At 39.4% G+C, this 20,802-nt stretch overlaps 1 protein-coding gene across 8 annotated transcripts in view; it reads left to right on the top strand.

The window, feature by feature from the left end:
* lsamp (limbic system associated membrane protein) overlaps positions 1-20,802 on the top strand; it is an 899,933-nt gene that overhangs the window by 873,598 nt on the left and 5,533 nt on the right. For all 8 annotated transcript variants that reach the window (XM_034701360.1, XM_034701352.1, XM_034701359.1 and 5 more), the window contains 3 exons: positions 6,558-6,689; positions 7,771-7,891; positions 18,478-18,626. In XM_034701360.1, coding sequence (XP_034557251.1) covers positions 6,558-6,689; positions 7,771-7,891; positions 18,478-18,626 — 402 coding nt within the window. The remainder of the gene's footprint in view (positions 1-6,557; positions 6,690-7,770; positions 7,892-18,477; positions 18,627-20,802) is intronic.

Genomic DNA, 20,802 nt, shown 5'->3' with positions numbered 1-20,802 from the left:
CATATACTTCTCACTGTAATCAATTCCCTCCAGACAAGATTAACCAATCATTCCTAATTAAGCTTCATTAACACGATAACACATGGAACAAACACTTTGTGTGCAAGAAGCTGTATTCTCCTGTAGCTGCAGACAAAGATCTGTGAAATGTTTTGTTGTACGAGGTTGTTTCTTTAGACAATACAACACATCCCATTCATTCTACATTGTCAAGTTGCTCTTTAACACACCAGGTGAGATTACTGAAAGTTAATTGTTAAACTTGGCAAAGGAAAGAGGCTGCTACCTCTCATCTCTCATTTAAATTCTCTTCTTTCCTCTCTCCTGTCTTCTCTGTACTTTGATCTATGCAGTCACCTGGTTTTCTCTCTCGCTTTATCCTGTACCCAACCACAGGACTGAAGAGGAGCTTGAGCTTCAATAGAATTTCCATGGCAACAGATTTTCAATCATACCTCTCCAATCAAGTTAGCCTGGCAGTTCGTCCAGGGAGAGCTGAATGTGATCAGGTTTAGACTTTGATCATGATCCCACTGATCTTTCAATCAGTATGAAATGATACAGTATCATCTGACCTCGTCCTCTCCCTTTTACACTTGATTCAGATCATTTACTTGTTTTTCTCTTTCTAACGTTAAAACCAGACTCAGTGTAGATATTACAGTAGGGCAAAAAAGTATTTAGTAAGCCACTGATTTTGCATGTTCTCCCACTTAGAAAGATGAGAGAGGTCTGTAATTTTCATCAGAGGTATACTTCAACTTCAACAAAATGAGAAAAAAAATCCAGGAAATCACATTGTAGGATTTTTAAAGAATTTATTTGTAAATTATGGTGGAAAATAAGTATTTGGTCAACCACAAACAAGCAAGATTTCTTGCTCTCACAGACCTGTAACTTATTCTTTAAGAAGCTCTTCTGTCCTCCACTCGTTACCTGTATTAATGGCACCTGTTTGAACTCGTTATCTGTATAAAAGACACCTGTCCACAGCCTCAGACAGTCAGACTCCAAACTCAACCATGGCCAAGACCAAAGAGCTGTCGAAGGACACCAGGAAGGAAATTGTGGACCTGCACCAGGCTGGGAAGAGTGAATCTACAATAGTCAAGCAGGTTGGTGTGAATAAATCAACTGTGGGAGCAATTGTAAAAAAATGGAAGACATACAAGACCATTGATAATCTCCCTCAATCTGGGGCCCCACGCAAGATCTCATCCCGTGGGGTCAAAATGATCATGAGAACGATGAGCAAAAATCCCAGAGCTACACGGAGGGACCTGATGAATGACCTGCAGAGAGTTCGGACCAAAGTAACAAAAGGCTACCATCAGTAACACACTACGCCGAGAGGGACTAAAATCCTGCAGCGCCAGGCGTGTCCCCCTGCTTCACCAGTACAAGCCAGTACATGTCCAGGCCTGTCTGAAGTTTGCCAGAGAGCATATGGATGATCCAGAAGAGGATTGGGGGAATATCATGTGGTCAGATGAAACCAAAATAGAACTTTTTGGTAAAAACTCAACTCGTCATGTTTGGAGGAAGAAGAATGCTGAGTTGCATCCCATGAACACCATACCTACTGTGAAGCATGGGGTTGGAAACCTCATGCTTTGGGGGCTGTTTTTCTGCAAAGGGGACAGGACGGCTGATCCGTGTTAAGGGAAGAATGAACGGGGCCATGTATCGTGAGATTTTAAGCCAAAACCTCCTTCCATCAGTGAGAGCATTGAAGATGGAACGTGGCTGGGTCTTCCAGCATGACAATGATCCCAAAAACACTGCTCGGGCAACGAAGGAGTGGCTCGGTGAAAAGCATTTCAAGGTCCTGGAGTGGCCTAGCCACTCTCCAGACCTCAACCCCATAGAAAATTTGTGGAGGGAGTTGAAAGTCCGTGTTGCCCAGCGACAGCCCCAAAACATCACTGCTCTAGAGGAGATCTGCATGGAGGAATGGGCCAAAATACCAGCTACAGTGTGTGCAAACCTGGTGAAGACTTACAGGAAACATTTGACCTCTGTCATTGCCAACAAAGGTTATGTTACAAAGTATTGAGTTGAACTTTTGTTATTGACCAAATACTTATTTTCAGCCATAATTTACAAATAAATTCTTTAAAAATCCTACAATGTGATTTCCTGGATTATTTTTTCTCATTTTGTCTCTCATAGTTGAAGTGTACCTCTGATGAAAATTACAGACCTCTCTCATCTTTCTAAGTAGGAGAACTTGCAAAATCAGTGGCTGACTAAATACTTTTTTGCCCCACTGTATATGTTTGGGCTTGTAGCATGTAAAGCGTTGTTTGCAGAAACATGCTGTACTTGCGGAGGGGGGGAGGAGGCGGATGTCTCTTAAAAATATTAGCTTGGATTATATATCATAATATTGCTTATTCTCTAATTTATTTTAGTTTGTGTTAACAAACAACTTTAAATTCCACAACTTTTTTTATTTTTTCAGTTCTGTTACCACCCTCCTCCCCTTCCCTCCTCACACACACCAGACTGTGAGCTTTTCTCTTGATGTACACACAGCGGCTTGTCCTGCCCCGCCTCCTAACATTTCTCTTCTCTGTGTGTGTCTGATCTTTTGAAATATACATCAGCAGCGCATCTTATGGACCCGCTCAAGTAACACAGCTTGGGTTTTGAAGTGTTTCTCTTAAGTTATCACAGCAGTTCATCTGCATGTGAACAAGACTTTTTAATGATGTCCTGTTTGGCAACAATCCAAAACTAAGTGCAGAATAACATCTGCAGCAACCAGCTGAACGTAACTCTTAAAACTACAGAATGAGAGGGTTTATACCTAACAGGAGATATTTTACTTCAATCAATGCATTAAAAGGAGGGATGTCCGGTCCATCTCTGCCTTGCTGCAGTTCGGCTCCATGTTGTCCGGTCAGGCAACAGCCTAAGCATTTTCAGAGTGCAGCACAGAGCGGCACCACCGGACAGCTGGAGTCATGGGAACTGTGGATTTCCCATTGTAATTACTAAATCAGTGGTTACCCGCCTCCATGATGAGCTTTTCCTCATCCACGTTGTCATCCTTTGCCTCTAAAATCCTCTGACCTGTTGACTGTAGGGGCAGCCCCTCTCATTATAAGATTTTTAAAAATGTAGTTAAGTGAAATACAATCTGGCGTCAACTCAGAGCGTTTTATTCTGTAAATGAACCAGATTTTTTAATGTTTCAGTGTCTGACTTCCTGTCCTGCTAATCTGACCTGTTCTGAATCAATGCGCCGTGCTTCAGTATCCAGAAAAAAAAAAAAGTCTTGCGTATCTGCTGCAGAGGGCACTGGATTGTCGGAGCTGAGACGGAACAGACACGCAATGCAGCGGAGCCAGTGGAAGCACACACATTGTCTTGAGTTGAAGCCTACTAGATCGAGCACATGGTACTATTAAGGGGAATGCAGAGGAGAAGACGAGAAGCAGATCATTTTGTTGGAGAGATCATCTCTTTGTTTTTGCCTTTGAAGCTGGTTAACAATGTTACTTCTTTTAAAATGTCCTGAGGAGCCTTGTTTCATTCTCAGACCAGTTTTGTGCCAACATGTTGTTTCAAAGCATTCTCGCACTATCTCAAGTCATGACAGACAAGACACAAGCAAGCACATAACAGCTGCATGATGGGTGTATACATGGCAGTTTAACCAGAGAACAAAAGGAATACACCACCCCTTTTTTTCTGGTTGAAATTCCAGTAGGTTCAGCGATTTTATTCTGATAAAAGTGTTTATTTGAGTTATAATTATTCAGACAGGGCCATTTTTCACATTCAAATCTGATCAGAAGAGTTCATGTAAACCCACAAATAACGAAAAAAGAAGCGTAAAAATGGGCTGCATTACCACATCGGTATTATCTATGTTTGGGAACACATACACAATACCTGTGTAGGCACTGACATATAAACCAACACTGATGATTTCAGGGCGTTTTTAACTTGTGTTCCTATAAGCTCTATAGCGTGAAATGGCATAGCATTTACGTGTGTTCAGCGGAGCAGAACAGCTATTTTTCAGCTTACCTCCGAAGTTGTCGGTTCATTCCCCAGGTCGCAGCACTTTGGTCTCATAGAGCCTGAAGCCAGCTGACATTTACTGTTGTTACAAAGAGTGCGTTTTCCCCATTCACCCTGGAGATCTCTTCTGTGCAATTTATTTCCACCACCAAGATTCCATCACTCCTTATTTTTCTAAGATTAAGGGAAGTATCAGTCGGTGTTATTGTTGTTATTACATTTGCTGGGTCCTGGGAGAGTCCCTTGCTCATTCAGTGCAGATAATTGTGTCTTCTTGAGAAATACCCTGAGATCTGCTCCGTCGCCACACCAGGCTATAAACAGATGATCCCTTTTTTATGCATTTAGAATCATTTCATATTATATCCTTTCAGAATGCATGCAGAATGGATGGTCAATTTGGTGTAACAAGTTGTAAATCTACATGTAGTGTGCAAACAATTTTCACATACAGGATGAATGATCTCTGTCTTCATAACTGCAGAGCTTCTTACATCACCTATACTATGAACTGATATCACAAATAAAGATTTTTCAAGCTCTCCATATCAATGCTATCTTCAGTTGCAATAAAATATGATGTGCAATTAGCATAGCAGCACATCAGAGAATTTGCCATTTCTTCCCCCTGACCCTTCCGTAGATCTGTAATAAGACGTTGCGTCTTTGCTAATGAGATGCTGAGACGCTGTGTTCCTCACACGGCTAATTAACTGGATTGCTCATTAAGCAATTAGTCGGATATCTGTCTGATAGTCTCTGTGGTTTTCTCGCTCTGTGTTCAGATGTTTTGTCTGAAATGTACAGATATTATTCCTTGGTTGATTGAAGCTTTCAGACAAAGGACCAATAATAGTGAGCTTGGCAAGTTGCTGAATGTTAAATGTTCAGCTGAAGAGTAAATGTAAGTCGTTCAGCATGACCTGGCTGTGAATTTTAATTACCTCTGTTGTTGATTATGAACGTGGAAGCATGCTGTGGTTCAGACAGCTGCCTTATTTATTTTGCCTTTAATCATAAGCAAAACTCAAAGGACTTGAAGGTGTTCGTGTGCTTCAACCTAAGAGCTTGGTGAATGGTTCAATGGCCCCAAAACCCTTGCCTCCATCAGCTTTCTTATACAAAATATGAAGGCTTATTCCTGACAGTTCTTTGCCACTTTCCAAAACTCAAAGCACACCTTCATCACTCAGCTACTGACCAAGGTTGAAGTGAGAAAGGGACTTTCCAGAGCTTCTTTTTTACACGTTTTTGACACAATATCACGAGTCTTGAATGCAGTAGAGATACCCGCAAGTATGCACTCGTTTTGCCATTCAACAAATATTGCCACTTTAAAAGTACCCAGGTCAGCAAAACTTTTTTGCTTTCATGGTCAGACAACGTGTCAACTGAGCTTCTTCATTTTGAGCATACTAACACATTTAAAAACCCACTGCTAGACTCTGAAAGCCATTTCAAAAGTAAATCACATTCCTTTTGTAAAATAACGTACAGTATTTTGAAGGCAGTATGTCCCTGAAAGTTCTGAGTTAATCAGAAGTCTTAATCAAACTGTCCATTTGCTTCCTCTGTAATAGAGTGGTTTGTTGTCTCCTGCACTAATGGGGGCCAAGCCAAGCCAGCGTGGGTGGCTAAATAATGGCAGTAGTCTCAGGGGATGCAAGTTCTATCAATGCATCATGACAGTGCAGAAAGGAAATGTGAATACACAGCTGAAATGAAAAAGCAGACTCTATAGCAGTTGCAGAATTAAACAAGATATCAGAAATATATGAAGCATCTTCAGTGTGAAGGTAAATATGAATGAACTTGTAGGAGAGGTTGTTCAAGGAGAGTGCACACTGTGTGTTGACTCCATGCAGGTTCTTCACCATCTAAACTGAAACTAGTGTCAGCTCTGGCTCAGTTGTAGTGTGCTGGTTGTAGTTGAATGAAAGGTTGGTGGTCCAATCCCAGCTCCTGTGGTCCACATGCCAAAGTGATCTCACACAAGCTACCAGTGTATGAATGCATGTTGTCTCTTTACATGGCAGCCTCTACCATCAGTGTATGAATGTGTGTGAATTGATGAATTTGACATGTAGTGTGTAAAGCGCTCCATACCATTTTTGCCTTCCTGGAGTTATGTTGCAATCTTGATGTTACCGGGCACCCTAGGAGACCACAGAAAGTCACGGCACCATGCCCAAATTGCATGTTCCACCCTTCTGTATAAACACAACTTGATGCTTTGACACAACTGCTTTTACATCTTTAGAAGACAAAGTGTGTGCTTAATAGCTCTATAGAAATGATCAAGTTAAAAATGTATTTACTTGCATTTGGAATCGGTATAACGTAATCATTCTTATACTATCAGAGTTGAAGTAGCAAGAAAAATCAAAGAGTTTAAAATCTAAAGGGAGTTTAATCTGTTGGAAGAGAGCTCATTAATAAACCCTGTCCCCACTCTTTTCTCTCTCCCTTTCTCTCTCTTTGTTCCTCTCCCTCGTGCCCTCTCTACTTTCTATCACCTGCAGCAGAGCCATTGGATGGAGAAGAGTACCTGGACATTATAGGCATCATGCGAAACCAAGCGGGTCGATATGAATGCAAGGCCAGCAATGACGTCGCCACGCCTGACGTCAAATATGTCAACGTGGTTGTCAACTGTAAGTATCCCAAGAACTAACACTGATCAATATTCTTGTCAGGTTTCTTGCCAGATATTTCTCAAGACGATGTGCTCTAAAGATAAAAGCATATACAAGTCAAGATTCCAAGAGAGACACTCCGAGTAGAGTGTAGTGTGGCAGGTCAGGAAGGCTATGTCTTAAAAGTTTTGGAGTACACTTCAGCCAAGATGATTCTAAGTAAAACGAGTAAATCTCCAACTTTGATTGCGACTATCTTTTTTATGGTAGTTCTCATCATTTAATAGGCACTTCAAAATCACCTAATTACATCTTGTCAGGGGATCATGGTAGATCCGATGAGGGTTGTACACACGTTGGCTGCTTAGGATTGATGAACAGCTCATGAGACATCACAAACCAACTCCTTCCCCTGAGGAGTTATAGAGTTTTCTTTGATCCGAACAAATCACATATGGCTGTTTGCCCAAGCTGTGCTTTAGCCAAGTCTGAGTGCCTGAATTAAATGATAAAGATTGCTATATTAAACCACTTCTTAGTGTTTAATCCCAAATGGAAAACAGGCATTAATCCACAACGGACATTTTTCTGGCCAATGTGCTGTGTGAAGAAATAACTGTGTACGCTTAATGTTCATAAAGTTGATGAATTTGAAGTTTCATATTATTGATTATTTTTTTAAGTAAAGCACCAAGTAATCTAATTGACATTACTCTAGAGGCTTGAAGTCCTTCAACTTAAATGAGACTTTACAAAAAAGAACATAGGATGGAGAAGAACCTTCCTTTTCCTCAAGCTTACTCAGGATTGGCTTTTCTATTTGTTTCTTTTGTTTGTTCCTTTGTCAGTTGGCTTGTATCAGTGGTATTCCATTCAGAGTGTGTGTCATCATATGAAAAGGCTTTTCTTCTGTCCTATTCTCATATGAAAGACTCTATTCTGACATACCTGACAAAATAAAATGAATTCACTTCTCAGGAAAAAGGGATGAGTTTCAAAGGAAAGCAGAGAGACAGCACAAGTCCCATATGAAATTATTTTGTTTAGCTTTGGTTTGGTATGAGGCCTGACTTTGTGTCAATGTTGTGTGACTCTGCAGACCCTCCTACAATAAAGAAAACCCAGAGCTCAGAGACTCAGGTGGGCCGCATGGGGACACTGCAGTGTGACGCAACCGCAGTGCCCACACCGGAGTTTGAGTGGTACAGAGATGAAAAAAGGTAAGATTTAGTACACACAAACACAACTATCTCTCACACCAATATAAAAAAAATATACATCTGAACTTATCTGCTAGTACCTGTGGCCTGCACCAGCTCTGTTTGAGTTCTGTCCTAATTTTCGGTGCAAAGACCTCACTAAAGTCCTCACATTGAAACTAGCTAGTTTGTAAGTGTTTTGTTGAAACGTGGAGGTGATGAATTCATCTCAATTATTAGAGCCTAATATCCACACTAACTACAATATTGAGGCAGCAATGATGTATTTCCTTCCTCTGCCTGATTATTGAGAATCTCTTTTCTTATTGAACTTTGTTACAATGCTGACTCACATTTAATCATCTCAGAACAGGCTAACAACTGAAAATGACTTCAGTTAACTGCTGTTAATCAACTAAAAGCAACAAATAGGTAATAAATGACAAAGCACTGTGATAGGCCGATAACTATCCTACAGCTAGAATAAAAAGGACAGACACATTGAGCAGGGAAATCATCAACCAAACTTATGTCTATGTAATGGTGCTCTTTAACTGAACGGATTAAATTAAACTTGTGAAAAATAAAAGTGGGAGTACAGAGCAGTATTCAAACATTTCTGAGGGATATAATCTGTCTTGGAGAACATGTTGTTGATACAGAACAGCCAGTAAAGCCACCTGCTCCTCCTCATCCTCCAGGTTATCCCATCTCTCACAACTATGTGCCATGATAACTGGTATTCTCATGGTATACTGGACTTTATATAAGATTTAACGGCTACAAAAACTGAGGTTTATACTTGAAGTTGTTACTTTTGCTTACATTGGATTGGGGCTGTCGTAATATAAGAGTATTGATGATAATCCTCTTTTTAAAAGAAAATAAATATTGATATTGTGCTCAAATAAGCATATGGTAATACCATGTAACTAACTGGCTGCCACAAATAAAAAAGCATTATAAAGCCCAAAATCTGAGTTAAAAAGTGGCAAAAAGAGTTCTCCCACAGCCTAACCACCCTGCAAACAGCTACAACCCAACCACCTGTCAGTCGAATTTGCCACGCCCCAAGTGTGTGTGATTTTTGGAATAACTCTTGATATATAAAAAAGAATCATAAAAAGAAAAAAGTATCAACCCCTTGCAGTTTTCCCAAGTAACATCATATTTTTTACCAGGCTGAAGATAGTATATGTTTATTCATGTAAATATGGACATTGTAATTTCGGCTCTGATGGGATTTTCTTGGCTTCTGGAGCAAGCCTGAAGTGTTGACCCAGGGAACTGCAGTTTTTTTGCACTTTTGGATTTGCTGCATTACTTGACAACAGAGGTTGCAGCTTGTTTGAAATACAGAGGCTGAATACAACTAATCAAACAAGCCTCTTAATAGAGCACAAGCCATTAGTCTCTGTATCACAATGATACGCATTTGGTATCTTTTAACATTGGATATTAAATTTAAAATTCAGTTCATTACCCTTAAAAAAAACTAAATTTAATAAGTATTCACAAATTATCAAACTAAAACCACAGTGTCTGTATTAAAGCATCATTAAACGTGGTTGTAATACTGCCTAGTCTAAAAGTCAGAAGAAGGGATGGTGCATGCTACAATGAGCAAACCATCGGTCTGATAACTCACTTAGAGAAAAAGTTGATGTTTTACATTACTGACACATTATTCATATTTAAAAGGGGGTCCAAAATACACAGGCTGAATTCAGCCAATCAAACAAGCCATTAACTAGAGCACCAGCCATTAGTCTCCTTATCACAAACAAATATATCATTCTTTCCACCAAAGCTGGAACTCTATTTAAGCCGCTCTGTTACAGTAATGATCCGCTGTAATGTTTCCAGGATATAACCCTGCCCCCTTTACTTTTCTAATTACTGGAAACAACAAAGTCCAATTTAAACCTCACATTACAGTTTATGGATTCCAACAGAAAGTTTTTATTGTAATGTTCCATTTGTGGAGCTCATCATTTACTTTTCTTGTGGGTTTTTTTTTTACTTTCTTAATAGTTACAGCTATAGAGTCCAGCAGTTTATACGTATGTACTTAATGATAAGCCATAAAATAGTATGATAACTTACATGACCTGGATTGACCCAAGGCAAGGAACAAATTTGAAGACACAATATTAGAGATAATCACACTGTGTTTGCTAAAGTGAGACCCTAACAGCTTTAAGAGGCTTTGAAGTTTACTGTTATTAAAGGGCAAATGGCTTTCTTCCCATACAAGCACTTTGTGCACAGGCATTTTGAGACCCTCTTTGGGGATGCTGAAGCACCCCTAAGTTCCATGATAGCTTTTTGGAAAAATATTAACAGGGGAACCAGTTTTATTCTAATTTGATGTGTATTTTGTAAATATCTTTATTGTATATTCTAAACATCATTAGGATACATTTTTACATTAATATTAAGTGTTACAAGTTTGTCATACTCTGCACCAGCTAAGGCTGAACACAATTAGCCCTGCCTTATTGAGGTGGTTTAGTCCTCTGACTCAATAGATAACTTATGTTGAGACTTGTTAGAACCTAGCATTCTGTTTAATATTGATAAGAAGAAATATATGTATTATGTTACTGTGTTTATAGAAATTGATGCATTGATGTGTCAATCACTTTGCCATGCAATGCAGATTATCCCCAACCTCCTCTTCCCTGTAAAAATGATAATTATTCCCATAATGATATTTCCTTAACATGTTATGGTGTAAAGCTCTGGTTTGACTATGTGCACCTGGTATTTTTTTTGTAAATAGAAATTTCATAGAAAAATGTGACTTGTTCTTCAGTGAACAACGATGGGTTAGTGGTAGAACTGAACAATTGCAATGAACTCTCCATATCACAATCTCTTCAAGGCTAAGCTCCCCTAAAGGTCAAACCCCTGATTTTGTCAACACCAAATGTGCATGCATCTCAAACGGGTCTTATAACTCGCAGATCCAGCCTGCGATCTTCCAAACTGAAAGTCATTGTTGAAATGTTCCAGACTAGAGCTGTTACATTCTTTCATGTACTTTCACTGTGTAGTTCCTTCTTCTTCTGCTCGTTGTGGCAGCAGTTCCAGCACTTTTTACTCGTGCCTGGCATGCTCCCTATCTTTACATACAAGGTTATAATGGATCCCTTTGATCCCTTTGTCAAATCTGCCCTCACCGTGGTCCCATTGTCATATGTTAATGTTAATTTGATGACATCATCTGTGTGGTTTGATAATGACTACTCACCCACTTAATCACTTGCTAGGCTTTTATTGCACTCTTAATTGAGCACTGCTGTGTGAGGATTCTGTGATATTCTTGTGAAGAGAGAAAAAAAAGGAAGAACAGATCAGGCACTCTCCTGTGTGCCATTTATAAACTGTAGTCATTGAAAATCCCAGTAACCCTTTTCTCATACCTCAAGTTATTCCACTGAAATGGAAATCAGGCTCCCCTCGCCGTACTGTCCCCTGTGAAATTGCAAAAAAATGTGTGACGAGACACAGCTGTTCATTGGAACCCTATCAATTTAAGTGCTGTGCATGATTCTGGGGAAAACACTTAAAGAAAATGGAAGTGTGATGACATTCAAAGGCAATAACAGCCCAGTCCTGCCATTGCGACACTTGTCGTTTAATAAGCAGAGAGATTTTCCGTCTTAAGAGCAAACTCACCACCTGAGTTAGTCTGGGAATGGAAGCACTTTAATGGAATCAGGTAAAGATAAGAAAAAGTACATGGAAAGCACAGACATGACTTCCAACTAGAACAGTAAAAACTCACCTATGATTGGGGAGAAAATATTGGTGTAATGTCACAACTTTTATCACTGATATGGTCTCTTAAGTAATAGGCCTATCACCCCAGAGCTTGAGAAAAAAGATTTATGGTAGCCGAGATATTTTGCATTATCTGTTGTTCCCAACCACCATTTATCTCAGTTGTTTTGTCCCCTGGAGGATTTTGGCTTTATGCCTGTTCGAGTCCGCTTCCCCCTCTGTGCAAGTGCAAAGTGTTATTGTCCTTTCTCCTTGGATGATAATGTTAATGCACCATAATAATATCATTTATCATCACTTGGCTGGTTAATTTCAAAGTCCCCTCAGGAAATATCAAAACAAATGCACTGTAGCCTGCTGTGTCTTATTTACCAGACTGTTGAGGTGTTCTTCCTATTATAGATCTCATTTTAATCAGGTTAACCTCATCAACACCTGAAAGACAAACAAAAAGAGTGCAGGAAAGGCTATGGAATTAGACTGGCAGACAGGGCAGTGTCAGACAAACAGTTCCATAGAAAGCTCTTTGTACATTTTGAAACAGGGGTATTCAGGTAGAGGTAGACAGTCTTCTCATTTGTACCGGGCAACTATTGATTTTGTCAGCAGGTTTCCTGAGCTGTCGTGAGGTAGATAACTGCAGCCCCATGAGTTAGTTGAAAGGCTTTGGTTTGCTTTTTAATATTCCTACCTTATTTGAGAGGGGGTCTTCAATATTGACTTGGCGGCTTGACTAACGAGACATGGCTAGAAAAGTTTGAGGCTAAAGCAGCACATCTCAGGGCAGAAAGAAGGTACAATACAAGACACGAAGGCTTTCACAATGTATCAGTATTGATGATCACTGTCTTTTTATTTAATGAGATATTGATATTGTACTAAAAAGTAAGCATACAGTGATACTATGTAACTAATTGGTTGATAGTTAGGGGTAGTCGTGGCTCTTATCTTGATGTGATGGTACCATTATTGTCTGAGCAACAAGCATAGTTTCACAATTTTCATGATTATTATGCAATCTTTATGCAAACATTACTACTGTATAAAACCACAAAGAAAATCCAGTCTATTAAGGGTTTTAGTTTGTTTGCAGTTTAGTATAAATAGAACTATAGGGGAACTTTAGAACATCTCTCACACAGTTTAATTGATAACTGAATTACAGTTAAATAAATCTTATGGTATAGAATCATAGTCCTGATAGAAAAACAAGTACTTAACACAACCGTGTAATAAATGCTTTATGCTAAATGCTCAGTGTTCTTTCTTGCAAGATTCACTACTTAAGATAAACTACTTAGCTGAATGGTTGTTGCTCAGTATTGATATAAGTTGCGTTTCAATTCATGAAAATACTCAAACTTGGCATGAGGAATTTTAGTTTGTGTTGATTTGGCGCCTACTGTGGAAAAAAAACAGTATCATTATCTATTTTCTGATTTGTCTTGTATGCATGTCTGATGATTATTTTCTGACAAAAAATCACATCCTGCTTTCTCTAAATTGATAACTTTATCACTTCCTGTGATTCTGTGCCAGGGAAAATGCAAATAAAGGTTATTTTGGCTGGGTGCTTTTAATTACCTCATCTGGCACCTTCCCTGTGGCAACAGATACAGACTTTAACAACAGGTATACAGAAAAAATATATATCATGCTGCTTTCTCCTTTACTTAAGTAGGTACCTGAAGGCATCAGTATTAAGTCTCAGTCTCAGTCTGTTTTGTAGCGAGTTAAATAGTCCTTACATGAACTCGAAGTATACTTTTATTTTGGTAAGTCAAGAAACCCAGCAAACTTCCCAGAATGCATACTTTTTTAAGAATGCATACTTAATGTAAGCTTATCAGACAGTGCAAACTTAAGTCTTCTATATTATGTAACAAACAAACAACCCATTTCCCTGGAGTTGATGCTTTTTAGGGAATGTGTCAACACAAATCTCTTAATGAACCAGAGGTGTGGTTCTTACCCCTAGAGTTTACACCTTCGACTTGAAACACCTCACATTTCACCTGGATGAGGGACACTTGTTAAAACACATGAAATGAGACGAAGTAGGTACCTCTCATTTCTTCCAGGCTCAAACACAGACATGTTTTATTAAATCATTTTACATTATTTGAGTTACAGCTGAGTTTTACTGATGTTTTCTGATTAGCTTTGTTCCTTTGTTAAATAAAACCTCCTTTATTTCCTTCCTTTTCTTATATTTCTACCAACAGAATAATCTTTCATGTTTCATTTTTTATTTTCTTCATAGCCTTCAGATGTCAGATTTGTTTATACAGTCTCCCTGCCTCCCTGTGTTGACATTGTTTTCCCTAATCTCCTGTTATGATTTTAATATCTTTTCTTTCTGACGTGTTAATGTGGAGATGTAAGTCAGCATGGAAATTATATCTGTTGCCCAAGTACACTATTCCAATGTTTTATTGATGATTTGACAACCCCACATATTGGAAATGAAACCTGGCCTCTGAGTCCAGAACTGTTTTATTTTGGGAAACTTCCAACTTTTCACACTCAGTCCTGGTGGTTGATGTAACCCCAAACAAACCAGCTACTCACTTGGAACAGGAACGAGACGGGTTCTCTAGTGCCAGGTTCAAAAAGCACTCACCTGCCCAAACAAGCCAAACACAGAGGGTAAACACTCCACAGTTGGAACAAACTGTTTGGCACAAGCTGGAGAACAAACTGGGCTGCTAGGACTGCTCAACCCGCTCCCTCCTGCTCTCACAGAGAAAGGCTTTAAGTCTCTTAACTTTGTGCAAATCCACCCTCTGTCGGTCTCATTAAATCCTGGACCTTTGATAATTTGAATAAAGTATGAAGCCCTCAAAGTTCTATAAAGTGATTTTTGTAATGTGCTTACAAAATACTTAAATTAAGTGCACAAAATAAGGACATTGAAACTAACTTTTTCCAACAAGATGATAACTTGTGCTCATAAAAGAATGACTCGTGCTCACAAGATCTCTGACCCATACATCAGCCAGTCACCAGGGAGAGCTCTTAATTCTCATCCTCACTTTTGGAAACAGTTATGCTGTCCATTTTATATATAGTTTGTGGGCACTTCAACCACAACAATTCATGAATTTATATTAAAAAAAGAATAACTCAAATTGCAAAATATTTTGGTCATCCATTAATCCTTCAGGCCCTCAGGCAAAGATGTGAAACATTTGTAGCTTCAAGGCTTTTGAAATATCCAGACATTTTTAACTTTTTAAAGGAAAGTCTTGTGTTTTGAGCTGTTAGTTCTACAAAAAAAAGAAAAATAATAGACATCACTTTTAACTCTGATATATTGTAATGGGCATTTCTAAAGTCTAAAAGATTTCATCATCAAAAAGCATTTATCACTACATTAATCTAAGTAATGCCTAAATGGTAAGCCTAAAGTCACGCAGGAAATGTTTTGGTCCATAGTTTAAGCTTGCAACAGCACTTAAAAACACCACTTAGACAAATTACTTCTTCCCTACATAACCTAAGTCAACTTCAGTTGGTAGAATCAATCTTTATATAAAAAAATTGATGATAAACAGGATTTTCCTCCTGCTCTTTTTGCAGCATGTCACTGTATCCATACAGATATGAAATCCAAAGTACGCTGTACCTTGACATGACAGCAAGCAGTGTTTGTTGTTCTGTCAGCTGATACAAGCCTGTCACTGCCACTGGACCCTTTTCAATCATCACTGGGTTACAAGTCCCAGCAGGACTCTGCACTTGATTTCATTTATCACCGGCCTTGAATCATAACCGGCCTGTCACTTTCCCTGGCAGTGATAACCTACTTTAGATGCTCCCACACGCTACAGCATCAGATCTGTCCGTCTGATGATTTGCCCTGGTCTTTCATCTCTACTGGCCACTGCGTGCCCTCTGCCAAATACGGGGGTCAAATCATTTCTTTTCGGGGGTTTAATGTAGCAGCGTGGCTCTGTGCATGGTGAAACGATCCCTGGAGGTAGAAAGTAGAGCTCTGCTGCCCTCCATCTGTGAGGAGGGACATTGAATGTGATTCAGTAGTGATAACACACAAAAAAACCTCCCTCTGGAAAAGGTTGACAAGTATGATTTCTGCCAAATTCCTTGTTAATGTATTCTGGTCCATTACGGCAGAAGAGGAGGCTGGAAGAAATAAAGCATATTTGAGGATGAACTTGAAACCAAAAGTTAGAGAAGTTTGTGGCCTCAGATTTCAGTGTGCCAACACGCTAAAAGTTAAAATGGGTAGCAGCAATGTGGAGTGCGATAAATGTTAATTGGGGACACATTCTAAAAGGACAGTGACCCTATTTCCTCTTACTTCTGCTTCTGATTTCTCCTTTTCTTTCTTTCTTTCTTTCTTTCTTTCTTCGTATTTGAACTCAAATATGTGTGAAAAAAATGTCCAAAATGAACCCTTCACTGTGAAACAAAAGAGTCTTTCTTTAGATCAATTTACTTCCCTATGGCTGCATTGCAATCACCAGCTGTAATCTGTAGTAAAAATAGCTGTTTGCTTTGAGCCCCCTGTGGTGCAGTGTAATATCTGGGTCTCTGAGCATGCTCTGTGTTCAGGCAGGCCTCTTTAACAGTGCAGTCACTTCTCATGAAGACACACAGGAGAATATTTCTGCTGCTGGCCTTGTCGTGGGAGGGGGGTTTAGCTTTTAGATGATGTGGGGACATTGCTACTACACTTTCCCTGCCTACGCTCCCTTGCTCCCTTGCTCTCTTGCTTTCAACCGCACACTCACATAAACACACTCTGCCCTAGCTCCCAAGGTGTCCCAGTGGGAAAGACCTCAGCATTTTATCAAGTCCCCACTCCCCACTGAGCCAAATTATGCTGTGCCGAGATGTGCGCTTTCCCTTTTTATGTTAATACTTCCTATCAGCTGAGCATGTGTCAGCATAAACTTCTTGCTCCCCTGCTCAAATTCAGATTACCACATTACCCGGACTTAAGCAGGATTAAGCTGAGGCGCCTTAAACGAACTTCACCTCATTCATGATACGAAAAGGCTCAATCAGCACGGAACAAGCAGAATCCATTATGTGCAGGCTGTTATTAAAAGAGTTTTATTTGGTTGTGATGATGTAAGGAAGAGTTCATCAGTGAGGTATACAGTCTGAGTCAGCAAATTCTATTGATTAATTTGTGCTGAGGGAAGTTGAAGGTTGACATAATTGATTGTCAGAAGTTTGGTGGTCATTAAGACTCCCAGAAGTGCAGGGGAGGACTGCAGCAGCATGCTAATGTTTCATTCATACTGAGGGAGAACAGTGACAGTTGTGTTGATGTTTTATAGCAAATTTTACCATAATGTGCAGCAGAGTTCTGGAGGAGTGTAGTAAACATCATTAAACCCATACTTTGAATATGTTAAGGGGTAACTGGCTGGAATGTAATTACATTTGTGTGTAGATAATGAGGACATTTTTATGACTGTTTCAACCTTTTTTGTGAAGTACAACTTCTACAGTAAAGTACAAAACTACCATAAATGTGACAAAAAATACATTATATTATTAAATAACTGTAATTTAGCCATGGCTGGAATTAAATTCAGGAATAAGTCTCAGACCCCATCAGCAAGCATCACCTATATGACATCATGGTGCCCCATGTACAGAAGCTGCAGTTCTTGTCACACTGGTTGCAAGTTTTGGTGCATGTCATTCCCCACATTTTCTGTCTCAGCTTTCCTATCAAAATAAAGGCCAAAAAAATCCCCCAAATAACTTAGAAAAATTGCCTAATTAAGAAACCTTCATCGGCAGCTGTCTAACATTTTTAATCCAACTATCTTAGTTGCTGTCACAGACAGCACGCAGCAGCAGACACTGAGTTGCCACTGCTGTAATTGCGGCTACTAAGATGCCAAAACACAAATTGGTTTCTAAAATTTTCTACAATATCCATCAATCAGACACTAGTCTTTCAGAAACTAAAGCTGGCATACCTTAAATTTTCCTCTGAGTAGTTGAGTACTTTGATTTATGTATGAGATGTGAAGAGCTTGGAACTAGCAGTAGTTATATATTTCTTTTCTGGCATGTGACCTTTTTATATTATCTATGCATTGTTAAATTGTTTTTCTTTTATCTAATGCAATACTGAAAGCCATGTGATGACATTTTAGCTTTCATTAGTGTCTTAAAACTGTCATCTACATACAAGTGCAGCTAATGATCTCCTCCTGGATGCGGTTTCTCAATGCCAACTTCAACTTCTCTTCTCAAGTTGCTAGTGGGACTGTGAAGAAAGGCAGCACATGGGAAAAGCAGCCAGATTTTCTTTTTTTGCAACTCATTTTGGTGGAAATTGTCACACTAATGGAATCTAACCATACGTAACTAAAGCAAAAATAAATGTACCAGAACTTTGATGGATTGTCAAAATCCCCATTTCATTGAACATTATTTTATAGGGAGATTTACAGAAACCTCTTCATTATTGTGTGGTGTAGATGAAGCAGTATGGGGCCAGCAGCATGTGAAAGCACATTCAAAAAGCAGCTGAATCCTGTCCCTTACATTGTCAAGTGTTTTCTTGCTTTAAGGGCTGTGAAAATGTCTATTTTTAGCTAGATATAGCTTTTAACTCATTTCTATTCCCTTGTAGTAAAAAATCTGTAATTTTGTCGGTTAATTAAACTCTGGTGAAGTGTCTCTTCTCATTTACCGGTTCACATGCTGCAGACTTTATTCTTTTGCCCAAAATGTCATTAACTCCCCCCTGGCTCCAACTCAAGTTTTCATTACTTTGCAATTCACTTGAAATGGTCTCACTTCAGTCTGCCTCTCCTCTCCAGGCTGTCCAACACCCAGGGCATCAATATCCAAATCCTTGGCACGACCACTATTCTCATGATTGCCAACGTCACTGAAGAGGATTATGGGAACTATACATGTGTGGCCTCCAACCGACTGGGGGTCCAGAATGCCAGTCTTTTCCTCTACAGTGAGTATTCACACTTCTGTTATGTGCTTAATCTCACTGAAAACTCTGACGTTTAGCAAGTATAAGTGTAACATTGTCATCTTAATACAGGTATGACTACAAATATAACTGAAAGGTTACAGCATCACCTCATTCTGCATTGAATCTTTGAAAACCAGTGGCTAGGGTCTCACTGAACTGTAGCTGTGTCATTATTTAAGCTCCAGAGCTCCAAAATTCAAAACCATCAGAAACACATATCTGCCAAGCAGCCTTCTTTAGGTTTTCTTAACTGTACATGAGTGTAGTCACCTAAACCTTGTAGAAAATCAGGATACTGGCGGAGAGAGAAGGTGACATCTGATATGTGTTTTAAGGAAAGAAATATTCAGTTTTAAGTAAACTCAAAGGTAGAGGTAACTCTATAAATATGCTGTAAGTGAAAGATTCACATACCCAAATCAGTCATTGATCTTACCCTCAATTTCCACAGGAAGTGTGTGCATCGTGTTCTGTCAAAGCCACGCACTGCAGAGCTGATCCGTGCCTATTCTAGTAAACGCAAAACTCAGCCTTGTCTCAAAAGCGTCTCTGCACTCCGCTAAAGATACCCTATAAGTCGTCTTTCCCAGTACTCATCAAGCTGAGCAGAGAAGATAATAAATACTCATTGATGAAGATATATTGATAACAACTACAAAACAGATATGCATCTGTGATCCATGTCGACAACAATAAAATCCAAATGAGCACCAAATCAATCACAGAAAGTCACTGTGACCTTTTGGTATCATGTTGCTCTCCCTACTTTATACTAAGCCCAGCTGTTCCGGGCTGTTCTCAGCTGTGTGACACTCCAAACATGCTTTCAGTGTAGCAGGGCACATCCCATCAAACAGAGCAGAACCGTGGCGATGACAGAATACAGTGCACACGGTTCCTGTGAAAATTAGGCATATTGAAGACCCGAGTACACCGGCCAGTGGCATCCTGGATCAAGTAGTCGATTAATGTGATTGGTAAAACTGTTGTACAAACACAACGGTGGCCCATTTTCAAAGTTGTGATCTGGTTGATTGAGATTTTGCTTTGTTATTTCAAACTGTGCTCATCGGCTTCAATTTCACGTGACTAGTTAGCTCACGATGAGGAAACAACAACGTCTAAGACACGGTGCCCATTTTTATGATTTGTAGAAAAGCGATTCAGTACGTCAGTGGCAAGACTAATTTCCCCTGACAAGACCCTATGACAAAACCTGTGCGATGATAGTAGCATTAGCAAGAAGCAGCACAAACAGACCCAACATTTAACCCTTTTTCCAGCCACAACGAAGTGAAGTTTATGGTTATCATGAAATCTACAGCATGTTTACTAAGCTTTATGACCCCAGTGTGACATGGCTTTGTGACATGGTTCATAGGTGAAATCCAACTTACAAGACACCAAGCAAACAGCCTTCACTGAGTGTGACAGTACATGTCCAGTAAAATATTTAATCTATACACATGATATCCATAAAGATTCCCAGATTACTTCATATCTATAAAGGCTTTTTGCTCTTTCTAAAGTCTTTCTTCTCAGGTAAACAGATGGACTGTGGGTTAACTCTGTACACCGAGTAGAAACACTGTTCAGAGCCGGAGGCTGCAGACACAGACATTAACCATAACCTATAAACAAAAAGGCTGCATATAGATTCAGGTCTTAGTTAGCTTCTCTCAACTTAGACTATAAAACAATAACCAGCTCTTGGAAAATGAAGATCAGCCTTAATGATATCCATTATCAGATATCCACCGACTTGCCTGGAAGCCAAGAGATAGTGGCTGTCATCCCCAGACTCTAAATCTCTCAGATGGTCGTGTTTTCCATTATTAAGTTTGAGCGAATAGATGTTGTCCGAAATCACAGAATGCTTAGCAATCCAAAATAGTCTGTGTGCAATGCGGTTTTTTTGTGCCTTCCAAATGTGTCCAGCAGTGAGAATAATAGCACCAATTAAAGTAACCTCAAGAGAATCCCAAAGTGCATCCTTAGACAAACTGTAGGACAAATGGTCATAAAGCAAGCACAATGTATCATCATGTATTGTGCTGAAGGAAACAGGACAGGAGTGATGTAACGAACAGTGCAGAAAAATGACCTGTGAGCTCACCATAAAGTACTCAATATAGAACTTTTAAACAGTGATTAG

This window comes from Notolabrus celidotus, chromosome 14 (assembly GCF_009762535.1).
Source record: "Notolabrus celidotus isolate fNotCel1 chromosome 14, fNotCel1.pri, whole genome shotgun sequence".
Taxonomy (NCBI): Eukaryota; Metazoa; Chordata; class Actinopteri; order Labriformes; family Labridae; genus Notolabrus; species Notolabrus celidotus.
The sequence above is the reverse complement of the archived record's forward strand: the minus strand, read 5'-3'. Positions and strand labels throughout refer to the sequence as shown.